This window comes from Leiobunum rupestre, chromosome 9, assembly GCF_980474605.1.
Source record: "Leiobunum rupestre chromosome 9, qqLeiRupe1.1.hap1, whole genome shotgun sequence".
Lineage (NCBI taxonomy): Eukaryota > Metazoa > Arthropoda > Arachnida > Opiliones > Sclerosomatidae > Leiobunum > Leiobunum rupestre.
The window spans coordinates 43,825,379-43,843,654 of NC_143392.1; the positions used below are offsets into that span (position 1 = coordinate 43,825,379).

The 18,276-nt window shown below is 34.9% G+C and overlaps 1 protein-coding gene across 2 annotated transcripts in view; it reads left to right on the forward strand.

The window, feature by feature from the left end:
* The window catches only part of LOC149928502 (neuropeptide SIFamide receptor-like), a 158,138-nt gene that overhangs the window by 126,240 nt on the left and 13,622 nt on the right, over positions 1–18,276 (forward strand). For both annotated transcript variants that reach the window (XM_090158323.1, XM_090158322.1), the window contains exon 2: positions 15,073–15,172. In XM_090158323.1, coding sequence (XP_090014449.1) covers positions 15,073–15,172 — 100 coding nt within the window. The remainder of the gene's footprint in view (positions 1–15,072; positions 15,173–18,276) is intronic.

Consider the following 18,276-nt stretch of genomic DNA (forward strand, 5'->3'; position numbering starts at 1 on the left):
ACCGATTACAGGAAGTGGTTAGCCAGGTTAAGCCAGGTTAAGGCATATTTTAAAGCTAAGTTTTTAAAAGGCTTCAGATTTTTGGAGGACTTTTGCAATTTTTATCTCACTCACAAACTAGGCGATTCGGACTTTAGCATTGTTAGATCTAATACTTAGGCGCGTACCGAAATTTTAACACTGGATACGGAATTATAATATTAAAAGTTCGCGACGGGTTTTTAATTTATTCCGAGTGAGAAAATCTCAAGGATAATAATACACTATAATTATTCTATTGCATCAAAATGGGAAGATTTTTTCTTTAAGCTCTTTTATATTTTTAAAATCCTGTTGTCTAAGCTCCTCTAGAGGCGGAGCGCAAGTAGAAAAGAATATGAATTATGATATACGGATTCCTTGGATTACCTTAAAGCCTACTCTGCCTTATATTATACTATCCGAAAAGCCCACCCTACAGGCGGGCTCTCAGCTAGTTGGGTGTTTTGAGGCTCTCCATCTCAGTAAGGCCCACCTGCCCTTTTTCCCCATGCCAGAATTACCGCGGTACCCTTTTCCACGCGCAAAAATAACATAAAAACTCGTCTTTCTCTCTCGGCCCAACCCCCCCCCCCAAGGAGGAACCCCCTCCCCCTTTTCCCCATGCCAGAATTACCGTGGTACCCTTTTCTCCATAGTCGAACCACCCCAGTAAGACACTCCTCCCCCTTTTCCCCATGCCAGAATTACCGGGGTATCCTTTTCCCCCCTAAATATACCAAATAAAATCGCCTTTCTCTCTCGTCCCAAACCCCCCAGTAAGGCTCCCCTCCCCTTTTTCCCCATGCCAGAATTACCAAGGTACCTTTTTCCCCATAGTCGAACCACCCCAGTAAGGCACTCCTCCCCCTTTTCTCCATTCCAGAATTACAGGGGTATCCTTTCCCCCCCGCAAATATACCAAAAAAATCGCCTTTCTCTCTCGTCCCAAAACCCCCAGTAAGGCTCCCCTCCCCTTTTTCCCCATGCCAGAATTACTGAGGTACCCTTTTCCCCATAGTCGAACCACCCCAGTAAGGCACTCCTCCTCCTTTTCTCCATTCCAGAATTACAGGGGTATCCTTTTCCCCCCGCAAATATACCAAAAAAAATCGCCTTTCTCTCTCGTCCCAAACCCCCCAGAAAGGCTCCCCTCCCCTTTTTCCCCATGCCAGAATTACCGGGGTACCCTTTTTCCCTCGCAAAAATAACTTAAAACTCGCCTTTCTCTATCGTCCCAAAACCCCATGTACCCCTGTAAACCCCCTGTATCCAATGGCAGATTTGCTCCCCCGCTCCTGATGAACAGAAAACTACCCTCATCCTTGAGCCCTGACCTCACTCTGTCCCGCGGGCCACTCTGTCTATAGTACAACCACCTCAGTAACGAAGCGAAAGGCGGTCTCGGTTTCCCTCTGTCCCGCGGGTCACTTTCTCTTCGCTGATCCGCCCCCACCTTCGCCTTCCTTACTGACTAACCAAAAGCTCGAACGACGACGACGATGACGAAGTGGTTTTTAGTTCCACATCGATATATATATATCGAAGTGGGACTATTGCTATGGACGGAATGTCGTTAAGTGTTGTAGTTTGTTTGTTTGTTTGTATGTTTGTCGTGGAAAGCGACGACACGGTAGATGGAGCTGCGAAAAATAATTTATATAATCTCCAAAACCGACGCCTTTACCAAGCGAATCACGGCGTCCTCTTCGTATTTCATGCTTGAACTTTTAGCCTTGAACACTTTTATAGTTTGTGTACGACCAACCCCCTTAAAGGGAGATTGACCGAAAAAAACAAGTTGGTCTCATTCGATAGAACTCTTTGACGCGCACGCAGTGCCGTTAATTTCCGCCCCCTTCGACCAACCCCCTTAAAGGGAGAGTGACTTAAAAAAAAGTTGGTCTCATTCGATAGAACTCTTTGACGCGCACGCAGTGCCGTTAAGATAAGAAATCACATGGCCTCAACAGCTTTTGTAATGGTTTGCCCACCCGCGTATCCTGAGGGTGGGCGGTGGCTACACTTTAACATAGGATGGTAAATTATATATCAAAGAATAGGAAATCACATGGGCTCAACAGCTTTTATATAAGTTTTCCCACCCGGGTCTGCTGATGGTGTATGGGTTTGCCCACTCGAATACACCTATGTGGAACTAACATTACGGCCTGGGCCGACTTGTTATAGTATAGACAGTACCAGGTTAGTTGGTAATTTTTAAAAATGACGTTCTTTATTCTCCGAATAGGATTCTAATTTCGAGAAGAATAAAGCTGAAAATAAGCAACCTTAGGGAGTCGGTTTTACGGTCTGTAATTAGAAATTCAATTAAAATTGGAGAACCGCGTGTTTCGTTATAATTCCATTACGTCAGCCTTTGCTTTTCCACTACGTTTAATCCATTGCGAAATTGCAGAAAAAACTTTAGGCAAATGTTACAGAAAATACTGGCTTCATAAAATTACTAGAGGAGAAGGGGAAGTAATTATTTTATTTTATTGATCTTTATGGTTTTATGCTTGTTCGAAGAATTAGTAAAGATAATGATTAAAACCTGTTTTTAACACGCTTCGTGGAATTTTATAATTTGCTCTTGAAAATATAAAAATTAATTTGTTTAATTTAATTAAGTTCTTTATATATACCTCCAGTTTATTTACTTACATCCTTTGAATTCCGTTTCAATTATTTGAAAATAGGCTGCCCACGCTGAATAATTTTTAAACTATAAACGTACGTCGGGAAATTTAATTGCATAAATAGGAATCCTTACAAACTCGCACTCAAATCTCGCTCAATTTAAATAACCAGGTTTGGTTTAAGAAGGGGCTGAAATAATTATCCAATGAATTTTATTCAGCGATTTTTAAGCCCTGCGGGTGTCTTATTCTTCAGCGTCTCGAGTGAATACAATGGCCTAAAACCCAAAAAATGAAACTAGAGTCTCGAATAAAAAATTATGAAAACTTTTAAGGGTTTTGGTTATTTTCCTAATTGAATTGCTACTCTTTACGAAAAATAAGGGTTTTTAACAAATGATTAGATAAAAATTGAAATTATACACTTATTTATTTTTTCTAATTTTCCGCCACCGATTACCCAATTTAAATATGAATTTTTATTTTGACCAAATATTCGGCCAAAACTACTCTTTTTCTGATCCAAATGTTGTCAAATCTTGACTTAAAGTTTGATCCAAACTGGATCGAAATAAATTTTTATCCTGAATTGGACAGATACAATTTTAAATTTGATCAAATATTGGATCCAAGTGTTAAAATATTTCGATCGAGTCATTTTATAAAATGTTGGATCAAATACATAATTTGATCTGTCCAATTTATGATAAAGTTTTTCGGAAATTGAAATTTTGAATATAAATCCCCGTATTTTGCCCGCTTTAGGATATAAAATAGGAGGACAAAAATCCTTCTAAGGGTCCATTAAATGAAAATATGGACTCTCTCCTATTCTTGGCCTAACCCAAAAATCCTGGCCCTAAAAATTCTTACATTTAAATGTAACCAAAATACTCTAAAATGAATTTAGCAGAATGGAGATCAAGAACGAAGAGTAAGCATTTTAAAGTTAAAAGTGGTTTTACGAATCAGATACTAAAATTAGAACAACAAATATTTGAAGAGGGAATCGGACGTGGCTTCAGTAAATAAAGTCCTCAATGGGAAGAAGAGGAAGCGATGCAACTGCTCGCTTTCGGACGAAAATAGGCGTCATACAATAAGCGGAAGAGCGGCCGTTCTTTTTGATTATAAATCTTTTAGGACGTAGTGAGCTCTATCAATTTCAATTTCCAACGAACGGTTGCTCGTCAAAGGGAACGAAGAATTGAAGGGCCATTATAAACGACGCGGGTCTCTCCAGTCGCCTTCAAAGGACACGACGAATGAATGGCGGAATCGTGGTACAAATGCTTCCAATTTCATTTCCCAAAATACCCTCTCTTTAACGACCATATCCATAAATATCAGACCCTACCATTCTTTAATAAATTCTTTATATTTTTGGATGTAGGTAAAAATGCAGTGAAGGTACTTAGAAGGGGGGTTCTCTTTGTAGAGGAATGGATCATTACATGGATTTCCATGGTTGAATTCGCACTGAGAAGTTTTACTTTGTATTTCTAGGAACTACGATTTATATTTCTAAAGGATTTTATAACAAAATTTGCGGTTAAGTTTGGAAATATTTGTACCTAATCTCGAAATAAATGTTAACTGAGACAACTAAAGCGGTCGGCATTTAACATTAATGAAAATACGAGTAGTCTCTAGAGGTCGGGGATGGTTAACTTCTATTCAATAGATAAAGCTCTCAAAATTATTCGTAAAACGTTTTGATCAAGTAATTTATATTTCTGTATTATCCGATTAATTTTTTGATAAATTTGTAAAATTAATCGGAAAAACGACGTTTTTTTCGATAAAAAGCTCAAATTTTACGAATAATTCATGTTTTTTAATCATTTTCCGAAATATTAACCGGTAAATTTCTTTGTTTACATTTTTTCCCAAAAAAATCAATTTAATCAAGGATAATGATTAACCGTTACCGACCTCTAGTAGTCTCTGATCAATAGATCAGTGCCGTCTTTCCCATTGGGCCAAAAGGGCACTGCCCTAGGGCCCAAAGTTTCTGGAGGGCCCCATTTTGAAAATTGTGAAGTGTAAAAGAAACTGTTTTCAACATTGCTCGAAAGTCCTAAACTTCGTATTTAGTCGCGGCTATAGACAGGGTAAATCTAAAACAAATAAAGACTTTTGGTTGTTGGTATTTTTAAATTAAGAATAAGCTTCTTCTTTAGTAACTTTTAGTAGGGCAAGTGAAACTATTTGGACCGATAGTTGTAGATTAGGTAAAGATGGCCCTGCAATAGTTGGCCTTCGTCCTCTTCCGTTTTTTTAAAGGCGCAATTTTCAAATAAAAGCGTCCATAGATAAAACATTACCTAGCAACTTACGGGCTTTGCACTCAAGCTCGTGCCGAAAAATAATCGTGTTAATTTACGTAGAAAAATTATTAGTTTTCTGTCCAATAGTTAGTCGTTTATTGTAAAATCTTTTAAAACAAGGTTTCCATGATTTGTTTTGATGTAGAAGCGGATTTCATTTCGGATGACGGCGGTTGAGGTACTTACATCGCGCTGTTACTATAAATTTAATTTTTAAGTAGGGAAATATTTTTATGATAATACTAATTTAAAAAAAAACCTATGAAGCTCTTACTTCGTATTAGTGGTAGACTAAAAATTTAACCTATCTCTAATATAATAATATTTATCATAGATCACTTAATATAAATTTATATCAAAACATTCAGATTAATATAAATTTATATCAAAACATTCAGATTAATATAAATTTATATCAAAACATTCAGATTAATATAAATTTATATCAAAACATTCAGATTAATATAAATTTATATCAAAACATTCAGATTAATATAAATTTATATCAAAACATTCAGATTAATATAAATTTATATCAAAACATTCAGATTAATATAAATTTATATCAAAACATTCAGATTAATATAAATTTATATCAAAACATTCAGATTAATATAAATTTATATCAAAACATTCAGATTAATATAAATTTATATCAAAACATTCAGATTAATATAAATTTATATCAAAACATTCAGATTAATATAAATTTATATCAAAACATTCAGATTAATATAAATTTATATCAAAACATTCAGATTAATATAAATTTATATCAAAACATTCAGATTAATATAAATTTATATCAAAACATTCAGATTAATATAAATTTATATCAAAACATTCAGATTAATATAAATTTATATCAAAACATTCAGATTAATATAAATTTATATCCAATCCCCACCTTTGCTAGTGGTCGATGGTAACAGTGATTTCGCGTTTAGCTGTAAAATACGGTGTAACATATTTTTCTAAAATCAGTATGTGATACAGCTCTTAAGAAATAAGTAGTCAATTTACTATACTGCTTAATGTAAGTCACTTAAATCGTGTAATCTACCAGATTTCACCCAGAACCATATTTCATACAACCAAGAACGCGTAGAAATGACTAAGAACTATGAATATATTTCTGGCACTATGAAGTTATATTTCTCAATCTATTTTTCCAGATTTTCATATAATCGTGGATAATTTTAATATTTTTCTTATTGTTTGTTATTATTATTTATAATACACAATCTGAGCGGGGAAAATATATCGCCCTTTTACAATTTCCAGATGGCGCTATCGGCAGGTTTTAGGGCGTTTACATTCTGCTAAGTATAACATCATGGCAACAGGGGACAATGTTATCATACATAGTTTTTAGTTACTTCTATGCTTTCTTTTTGGTACAACTTTATAAAATTATCACACAGATACAATATGGTTTATGTGTAAGTAAATATTTCTATGCAGTTTATAATTTCTACAATTTACAATAGAGCTCGTAATAAACGGTCTTGAGCGGAAGCTCATTTTTTAGCTTAGCTTTATACTTTTGTCGTAAGATATATATACCAGGGCCAATTTTAAGGACTTTTCAGAACTACCCAAATGCGATTGTGCTTTATCGCCCCCACAATAAATAAAACAAAGCCGAGTGAGGGGTAAAGTTGGGGCCTTTGAAATCTCATGGTTTTGTCGTTAATTGTTTTGCCGTACCTTGGACTAGGAGAAAAATGAGTTAATACATGCAGCCAGTGGCGTACCTAGGCACCCGCAGACCCCGCGACCGCGGGAGGGTCCGTGACATTTTCACAAAATAGGGGGCCCTTTCGTTTTAAGTAATATTTGTTCATAGCAAATAAAAAAAATTATAAAGGGCCCTTTTGATATCCTGCGGGGGGGGCCCAAAATTTGTCGTTACGCCACTGCATGCAGCTTACTATATTTTATATTGAACTACCTAAAATGAGTTCCCGAATGAAAATATTTTAGCAAGTTTTGAATTTTAGAGCTACCCAAATAGAGCAAACTTCCATAAAATGATTTAATCATTTGATAATGTTTTAATCTATTTAATCATTTTTGATCTGTTTAATCAGATTTAAATCTATTTAATAATTTTCTGATCTATTTAATCATTTTCTGATCTATTTAATCATTTTCTGATCTATTTAGTTATTTCAATCTCTATTTAGATAATTGCAATCTATATTTAATAACTTCAATCACGGTTTATTCATTTCAATCACGATTTAATAAAACAAATTTAGATTTAGTTTTTAATAGTTATTTAATAATTTACTCGCGATTTAATATATTTAACACGATTTAATCCATTTAATCAAGATAAATAAATAAATAAATAATCCAATAAAAACTTGTCGAGGTTAGCGGTAATATTTAGTGTAGGGAGCTTTTGGCTCGCGTGGCATGAAGGGCTTGCCACCACCCTCGTACGTATTGTAACCCGGTCACCTGTTTAAAGGCATTATAAGTCGCTAGATGACTTGGGCCTAAGGTGGTTCCTTGGGTATTAGCCTAGCTGATTATTATTGATTATTTTTATTATGTTTAATCAATTTAATAACGTTTAATCCATTTAATCACGATTTAATACCTTTATTTAGGATATCACTTTAATCATAATTTAATTAATTTAACCATGATATAATTCGTTTAACGATGATTTATTTAATTTAACCATGATCAGGAATCCATACCTCTACTTGGAATGCTTATCGCGGCAGATTTTCGTCTCGATGTGGCTGACGGGTTTTTTGAAGTCACTATGTTAACTTAACAAACAAGAGGGGAGTGCGCGCAGAGGGGATTTTTCTCTCGTAGGCGGGGCCAAAGTCGTCAGAGTGATCTTACCATACGCGATACGCCAGGATAAACATTCCAAGTAGAGGTATGGATTCCTGCCATGATATAATTCATTTAACGATGATATAGTTCATTTAACGATGATGTAGTTCATTTAACGATGAAATAGTTCATTTAACGAGGATATAGTTCATTTAACGATGACATAGTTCATTTAACGATGATATAGTTCATTTAACGATGATTTAGTTCATTTAACGATGATATAGTTCATTTAACGATGATATAGTTCATTTACCTATTATATAGTTCATTTAACAATTATATAATTCATTTAACGATGATATAATTCATTTAGCCATGATATAATTCATTTAACCATGATATAATTCATATAACCTTCATTTCATCTCTTAAGGGTATCCTAATTATAGATCGAAATAGAAGAGAGTAATGGCACTGTGACATACTAGCAGGTCACTCATGAACTTTCCTATAGATAAAAATTTGCTCCTACTCTATAAACCCGAAAACATCAAGCGTGAACAAGTCCCCTTTTTACAGTTTCAGAAGTTTGTAAAAGAACTGAGCTTATAAATAAAAGCAGTCGGAACTCGGGGGGAGTAAGTATGGCATACGAAATGAATTAGTATACGAAATAGCATGGGGAAACAAAAATGATTAGCAGAATAGCGATACAAAGCGAGAACGGCCGGCGAGTAATTGAAAACAATGAGAGGCGAAGGGAATCGGAAGAAAGGCCGCCTATTTCTCAAACGAAGGACAAAGGCTGGAATCGATTGGAACTGGAATGCAAAACAGACACGAGAAAGGAGAGAGGGTGGGGAAAAAAGGTAAGCACCAGGTGCCCTTAATGAGGTTCCGCTTACCACGAAACGAAACCGAACACGCCATCGAAACAGAAATCGTCACCGTTAAAACAAAACCACGTAACTTGAGATACGTGGTTTTGTCAAAATTGACATATTTAAATTCTACCATTCTAACATTAAAAACATTAATAGGTTGCAATGATATTTATTATTTTAAATCGAGAAAACATTTAAACGTATCTTTGATATTCACAACTTATTTCGCGCAAAAGCACGCATCTTGCTTATTTTCAGCTCCTATCTCACTTCATGACGCGAAACCACGTATCTCTAAAAATTCCCCTTTAGCAAAATATTTTTAAATTAAAATCCTCATAAATTCAATATTGAAACGAAATTATTTAACTATAAAATTAACTCACATGTAAAAACCTAACACGCGATTTCACAAGCCCCTGCAAAATTAAAAAATCAATTTTTCTCAAAAAGGCCACCGAAAAGATACGTGGTTTTGTTTTAACGGCGACGAAATATACATTCAACTACTCAGAAATCTCAAATCCCTCATTCACTCTAGAAAATTATCCTGGACAGAAATTTATAGGCGGACCTCGCCCCGAAACAAAGGCTGGTTCGCTAAAGATACGTTGCTTAAATTTTGCCCGTTTTCAAAATCATTCATAAAATAGACCTTCGTATAAATTCCACGCAACTGTTACTATTTTGTTGGTTTAAAAATTCCTTTTATATTCATTCCTTTTTGGCAGAAAGTTTGTAAAGCTCGAGATACTAGGTCGTTTTTTTACCATACGTGGCGTTTCAATTTGATTGGTCCGGGTATTTTTCTGAAAACTATTCAATTTAGAATTTTAAACATTTTCACTTTAGGTTTATTAGTATGTATAATCTGTGGTTTTTAAATTTCAAGGTAGGCCTATTTTCACAAAGTTATGACAAGGAAAAAAACAAGAGAGTACAATGTCTTCAGATGAAAAAATAATGTGCCAAAAAATATAAAAAAAAGGAAATATTTACGGTTTTTTCCTCTCGAAATTACAAATTAAAGTGTTCCCATGCCAATAAATACACACATAAAATTTAAATTAGAAATCAAATGCATTGGCTATCAAATCGAAGTACCATGTAAAGCTAAGATAACCCTCGTACAATGTGAAGGGAAAATATTCTAACTGAATTCAAGAAAATAATTTTTTCAGTGTTCTGACTGTTTCGAGAATTGATGGGAAAATTTTCGATAGTCAATATTTACTTAAATATGCCTAATTAAACCTATTTTCTCCTTTTTTATAAACTCTATGGAACCTCAATTAGACCACGTATTTTATGTAAATTACCAATATCATAAAAAATACATTTAAAAAATAATTACTCGTATTGTTAGTTGTACTTATAAACACTGAACTCTAAACATCTGGTGGCGGGCTTGTCCCAGAACACCGCTATGCGGCGGGTCAAACACTTCTACAGGGGCTAATAGACCCAAATTAAGGCAGATTTTACTACATTTATATCTAAAATTAAAAGGTTTAAAAACAGGTTGAAAGACAAATGGTAGCTAAGTTCCTGAAATTGACTTTAAGAAATGGTGGTTTCGTTTAGTTTGCTTCATTTTCGTTTACTAAATTTTACTAAAAAATAGAGTTGTTAATTTTCCGAAAAAATAAAATGCGGAAACATTTCCTAATTGCGGAACATTTTCCGCAAATCGGAAAAATAAAAAAAATGAAACATGAATTTACTTTTTAATCTTTTTATCGATATAAAATGTCTAATAACAGTAAACATACTACAAAACATTAATAGTGTTACATTGTTAATCAGTTTAAAGCTAGTCTAGAGGTTTAGTTATACTTTTAGATTCGAAAAAATGAGGCGAAAATGCCGCTTCATTTAAATTTGCAAACAATATATTAGACTAATCATGGATTGAAAACTTTTTTTTTTTTTGGAAAAATACGGAATATTTTCCGACTTACAACACTACCAAAAATATATTAAAAATTATAAATAAGAGAGACTTAATAAGATGCAAGTCTCACTTGTACTTTGACTATTTGGGTTGCATCCTTACTAATTGAGGTATAATGTTACTGCTTTAAAATTAATAGTTAAACTTTTTCCACCAAGCTATTTGTTTTAAGCAATATTGATTATTATTATTTTCCACTATTGTCCATTTTCCTATTGGCCTGGTAACACTTCTCTGCACTCTTATCTAATGGCGTTGGTCTTTGAACTATCCCGATAGGGTAACTTACTGTCTGGGAAAGATGATAGGACTTTGCTATGCCTTTATTTCAAATTTTAGCCCAAATATTTTCCTTGAAATGATGACGTCAGACGTAAGACTTACTCGTTCTGAGTGGCATTTGAGAGCCGTTTCAGAGCAGCTAAAGGGAAAACGGTATAAGTGGGACATTTCCACGTCTTAAGGGGGAAGACAACAGTGGCCATTGTCTAATTTAGCGCGATTTCAAGCTGAACTCTTTTAATTTTGTATTTTAACTTATAAAATTAATATTTAAGTGTAGAACAGCCTCTTGTTTAGTGACTATAATAATTTTGACAATTTTAAATTTAAAAGTAATTAAGTTATTACATTTTAATTCGGATCCCCGGAGCTAAACAAGTTGGGCAAGCGCCCAAACTACCCTTTAGTTAGGACCTTATATCTCGTTAACTATTAATATTAGAATTATCAAAATTATTTTAAGCACTAGAGGAAGGTTCAGCCTAATAAGAAAATTATAATTCAATTATGTAATTGTTAAAACAGAAACGTTCAGCTTGAACGAAAAAGAGGCTTTTACTGTATTATCTCCCCTTAAAAGCAAGAGCAGAGAACTGTTAACCGTATTTCCGCATACTCGTTTTTGGAAATATGTTTTCCTCTACTATTTTAAACACAAACTATTCACAAGGACAGAATTGGTGTTAATTAACGTCAAACAGTTTCTAGGATTACTCAATCTCAAAATCCTAGAACAGACTAAAGTATCCATCCAGCGTGAAACTTATCAGGTTGTCACTACACTTTACTGTTAGTAGGAACTCGTCAAAGTGGAAAAATATTTAATCACGACATTAGAGAATCGAGTGCATCAACGAGCGATTACGCGAACTAGTTTTAACGAGAAAGACAAGCACGTGCGGCCGGCTGCAATATATCTCGAGCGTCACTGGCGGACACGTCAGCTCGGGTATCCTTCATTAGGAATTCAACTCCTTAAACGCGTTCCCGCCGATTATACGGACTCTGGTCAGCGCCGTTAAAAATTACCCGAGACTACTTGTCAGCGCCATCAAAGGCCGGAGGAGGCGGCAATTTTGGTGTCGAGGCGACGAAGCGCGTTGGCTAGGAAAGAAGGGACGAAATTAAAAAAGAAGAGACGTTTAAAGCTAATTTAAAGGCCGAGGAGGATGCCAATCTGGATGGGCTGCTGTGCTCGGGCCACACATTAATTAACTGCTTTATGGGTCCTAAAGATACCCCTCCCCCCAAGAGTCGCCCCTCGGGTCGATAAGACGGTATTCGCCCACTTGGGCCCCTTCTTTAGACACAGTCGGGGAGACCCGAAAATAAAAACCAAAGTAGTAGCTTATAATATCATTCTCAATTAAAATAAGCGACTCGAAGAATGTTTTTATACGCTTGGGATAAAAAATTGCCGTCTCATTAATAATAATTAAGAAAAGTGATTAAAAGATGTTACGGGAGCAAACGTACTCGTAGGGGTACCGTTAATTGCTGATATAGTCGGTGCAATTACAAGTTATGTTATGACAAATTGACATATATATCATCATAAGTAACGTAATAATTATAAGTATGACAAATAGCCTACATTATCACCCAGCTCATTTTCAAAGTTGTTGCGCAATCCAGGTTTCGTTCAGCGCAGAGTCCCCTAGTGTCTAAAATAGGCCCAAATAGAAATATACTAATGCCAGGAGTAGATTTGGAGGGTCTTAATTTTATAAACAAAAATATAAGCAATAACTCTGATAATCTATCTGAAAGTATTTTAAAACTACCCCAATGTAAAATTACAAAGAAATTAAACTCAATTTTTTATAGCGGGGTTAAACTATATAATGATATATTTGAAAAACTAAAGGAGATTAAAAGAAAAATGGTCGAAAAAAAATCTTAAAAACATATGTACTGAACAAAGACGTGTGAAAATTATTTTAACACGTCTGTGTAACTGCTGCTACATGTATGTTTTAAGGTAATTTGTTTTTATATAATTTTTAACTAACCAAATATCTCTTAATTTGTAATCTCCTTAAAAGAGGGCTATAAGTCGCATTGAGTAAAATTTAGTAAACGAAACCACCGTTTCTTAAAGTCAATTTAAGGAACTTAGCTACCATTTGTTAAGCAGATCGAAACTGAGTAAGACAAGGCTTAGTGTATTTTTAATTAAAAATCCCATATATGCAAATTTAACGAAGTTTTTTATTCACAACAAATTTTAACAACGCATATAGAATTGCTATCTAATTTTATTTCTAATTGAATAAGTATTCGACCGAGGCCTAATAAACCGAAACATCGCCTTTTCAACCAATAGAAATCCGTGACACTCTTGCACGTGACAAACACCGATCGGCGCACGGAATTGTTTCCTTTCCAAAACCGGATCTGGTTTCAAAATCGGACAAGTATTTCCGATAATATTGAAGAAAAACCAAAACCAAAAATCGAGCTTCTTAAGCCTAATCGAAATTCTTTAAAATTTAAGTCAGTTTTAGTTGGCAGCGAGGAATTACCGAAAAAACTACGAAGAAATATCATAAAACACCGTCAACAACTCAAAATAGTCGTATACCGGGACGTCGGCCAATTCCTCCGTTTTTTGAACTTTCCAAAAAGGTATTAATCGACTTTCTACTGTGAACGGTTTTTGAAACATTTGAAAAACAAAGTGTCCAGAAACTTTTGTCCGGGACTGTACATGTTTCAAGCGCACAAACAACGGTTTTTTGGTTTGAAATAACAAATTATCCAAAATTCTATCTTCAAAACACGTCTCCTCAAATTTGTTTGATCAAAATTTCCTCGTCTCTTTTGGTATTTTAATCACAACACCAAAGCTAAACTCGGTTCAGTGTTTACACGAGTTCTTGTCAAGTTGTCAACAGAAAATGAACTTACAAGCGCTACAATAACACTTTAGGAGCCGAGTCATCGAGAGCGTGCCCGCTGCCCGATAAAACATATACTCCCGGCCCCATGGGATAATTTATTACTTTACGTTTTCGGGCAGAAATGTACCCTCAAACCCGGGCCACATAGACTGCGCGGGCCCTGATAGGAAGCATAATTATCAACATTTTATATTAAACTATCAGATTGATTTGAAATAATCTTAAAGATCAACAGAATGATTTGAAATAATCTTATAAATCCACAGAATGATTTGAAATAATCTTAAAGTTCCACAGAATTATTTGAAATAATCTTAAAGATCCACAGAATTATTTGAAATAATCTTAGAGATCCACAGAATGATTTAAAATAATCTTAAAGATCACCAGCATGATTTGAAATAGTGTTAAAGATCCACAGAATGATTTGAAATAGTGTTAAAGGTCCACAGAATTATTTGAAATAATCTTAAAGCTGCACAGAATTGAAATAATCCTAAAGATCCACAGAATGATTTGAAATAATCTTACAGATCTACAGAATGACTTGAAATAATCTTAAAGATCCACATAATGCTTTGAAATAATCTTAAAGATCCACAGAATTATTTGAAATAATCTTAAAGATCCACATAATTATTTGAAATAATCTTAGAGATCCACAGAATGATTTGAAATAATCTTAAAGATCCACAGAATTATTTGAAATAATCTTAAAGATCCACAGAATTATTTGAAATAATCTTAGAGATCCACAGAATGATTTGAAATAATCTTAAAGATCACCAGAATGATTTGAAATAGTGTTAAAGATCCACAGAATGATTTGAAATAGTGTTAAAGATCCACAGAATTATTTGAAATAATCTTAAAGCTGCACAGAATTGAAATAATCCTAAAGATCCACAGAATGATTTGAAATAATCTTACAGATCTACAGAATGACTTGAAATAATCTTAAAGATCCACATAATGCTTTGAAATAATCTTAAAGATCCACAGAATAATTTGAAATAATCTTAAAGATCCACAGAATTTATTTAAAAAATTGGACTGAATTTCAGATTTAAGTAGGTGATGACTGTTAACTTTGTTAAGCAAAAAAATTCATTCGTTGGTCGAAAAATACCCACTCTAAGCTATCTTCCAAGTCGGTTTAATCTCTCAATTAGTGTGTATCGTTAATTATATTAGTGTTTTGGTTACCGCTAATGAAATAACTGTATGAATGTTTTGCTATTTTTGTGATTGCAGCCTGGATGCTGGGCTGGTTTATGTGCAAGTCCGTGTCCTATTTACAAGGGGTCTCCGTCAGCGCTTCCATCAACACTCTGGTCGCGATCTCCTTGGATAGGTAAGTCACTAACGCTGTTTGCTTACCTAATCCGTCGCTGTTACATCCTTCCGCGCTGTCTATTTTCTCCTCTCATCAGTTCCGAGTTAAAAGAGATGGGGATATCTTACATTGGCTCAGCATCAATATATTCCAGCACTCATTTAGACAGACGCTCAGCTTCTCGATAATTGAGAGGTTAAAGGGAGTATAGTATATTAAGTGTTTTGGAATAGACGTTTTCATAAAATAAAGATAATATAAAATCATCAAGGTTTAGTTTAAAAAAGTCGTAACTCTAGATTTAAATGGTATTCTCCAATATAACCGAATTATAACTGAGAAAACGTTTTGTTGGGAAAATTTAAAATTTCTATTTAACATTCCTCGTGCAGGGGGACATTTATTAGTGTAAAATTTAATGACCTTGAAGACATGGTTCAAGGTCATTAAATTTTACACTAATAAATGTCCCCCTGCACGAGGAATGTTAAATAGAAATTTGAAATACTATTAGTTCAAATAACTTTGATTTGACCAAATTTGACCAATCTCATTAGTTTTAATGTGACTAAATCAAATAAATACTGAATAGTTTTACAACGGTTCAATTATGCCACCGTCGGCTACGATACATGCTTGAGCTCGTTTAAAGACGGAGTTCATAGTGTTGTTCAACATTTCACGGAAGGCATTAATTATTCTTTCACGCAAAACTTCAATTTATCGGCTTCTGATTGGTCAAATTTGGTCAAATCAAAATTATTTGAACTACTAATATGGCGAGCAACAACTTTCGAATCGGAAACAAATCCTTTCCAGTAGTAAATGTCCTCCTGCGTTGAAAAGAAGTTTGCGGAAAATTGCTTAAATTCATTTAAGAACCGCCAAAATTGTAGGCTTCAGGGTAATGGGAATTCGGTTGTCTGGAGAACTTGTACTAGTGTAGATTGTACAAAGTCAATACCTACCAGTTTTCTTAACCTTTCTATTCTCCCGAATTAAGTAGAAATAAATATATTCTTGATAATACATAGATGGCATCCCTACGTCATCGATGATGCAGTTCCAAGTATAGATATATGCACCAAGAATAAATATGTAATTTGAGCAAGAACCGTACAACGCCACCATTTTGCTGGTGTAGATTTCTTAGTAAAACGTGAGGGTTAACAGTTTCTGTTTTCGGATTTAAAATATTTTCAAATGAATAAGAATTTAGTTTCACATTAAAAATAGTTTGAGTAGTTCAATTAGAAATTAAAGTGACAAAACGTACGAAAATTAAATAGCAGTTTTGGGTACATTTGTTCGAATTTCATTCGTCCGAACGGTGGAACAAATGTTCGAATTTCATTCGTCCGAACGGTGGAACAAATGTTCGAATTTCATTCGTCCGAAAATCCGAAATAACAAATGTTTCAATTGTTCGAATTGGACAACTTGTTTGTTTCATTCGTCTGAATCGGTAGCATAACTTGTCCGAATTCTGTCGCTAAATTAGTATTTCTTATTGCTGTTTTTTTTTGTCTGGATTTTTATTATGTCTAATCATTTTATCCTATGATGTCCATTTTTCCTTTGGCCGATATAGCAAGTGGGAATTGCGTTGAATGTTGTGGATATTTTAGGTTAGGTTAGGTTAGATTCACGTTAATGTTACTATTTTCTTATATTAACAATATTTAAAAAAGAACAACCAATTCCTAATGTTTGAAAAAACGGACAAACGATTATTCGAACAAATGAAATTCGCCAGTAAAGTTAACATAAATTGAACGACTAAATCACCAACAAAAGTTGTGATAAATGTTTCGGACAAATGAAATACATTTTCGAACATACGATCCTGTTTTCCGGCATTCGGACAAATGATCATTCGGACATTTGTACCACCGTTCGGACGAATGAAATTCGAACAAATGTACCCAAAACTGCTATTTAATTTTCGTACGTTTTGTCACTTTGATCAGATTACCAACAAAATGGTTCCGTATTTAGTAGCTACGCGCGAAATGGTTTGAATTTTTGATCTCCCCTCCCAGTTTCCATGGAGACCACATGCCCCTCCGTTAGGTGCAAACTATGAATAGCCAAAGCTAGTGACGTAGAAAACCCGGAAACTCTTTCAAATAGGCGCACGTGCTTATGACGGTAGAACTAAGTTACTACAGACTTATCATCCCAAGCATTAGCGCTCCTAGCGGCGAACGTCCTACTTTATAATCCCTTTTAAAATGAGTACATTCTAAATGAAAAAATCGTCCACTAGCACGGGCTACTACTTGTCTCTTACGTAACTAGCGCCAGTTCTCTTAAACCTGGTGGCACAAATGATAAATTAGCTCAGCTTTATAATTCCTCAAACGGCTACTTAGAATGCACATAATTGCCGCGTTAGCTAGACGAAAACGTGTAGGCGTTCGCGTTCGAAACGTAGGGTCCTTAACCTCTATACCGAACGAGGACGTTCTAAAGACGAAATGAAATTCTGACCCTGGCTACGTTCAGCAGCGCTCATCGGACTCCGGTTTCCTACTGTACGCTTTTTCGCGTTTCCGGTTTTGACGTCACGATTGTCATCGGTTACTCACCGAAGTCATCGGCTGGAAGAGTCGGTGACTCCGATGACTGACGTCATTACTAACGTAAAACTACTATAAAAGCTACGCCATTTAAAAAAAACACCGATGACTGAATAAAAGCGTTCAGCAACTTACGACGTCATTATGACGAAAAAGCTCATCGGTGGAAAACATAAATTGATCGGGTTTTTTCCGTTGACTGCTACAGAACGTACCCCCTATTTAAGTATAGACAGTAGCGACCTCGGACGGACGATAACTCTTACCGAAAAAATACGCGGCTCTTTTTTCGAAATTGACGTATCGGAGAGGAATGGGAAGGTATTTGGCGGCCCTGCTGGAAACTATAGAGACCACCGGCAGGTCGAGTCTCATTTTTGTCGGTAATAGGCGGCGATCTTGCCCCGGATAAGTGAAAGTTACGCCAGTTTGCTTCCGAAAACCATTAATCAAAGCCGTTCTAAGTAACAAAGTCTTCGCTTGTCGAAAGCGTAGAATTACTCTCAAGCGAGCGTGGCCAGGCTTAAGACATTTACGGCA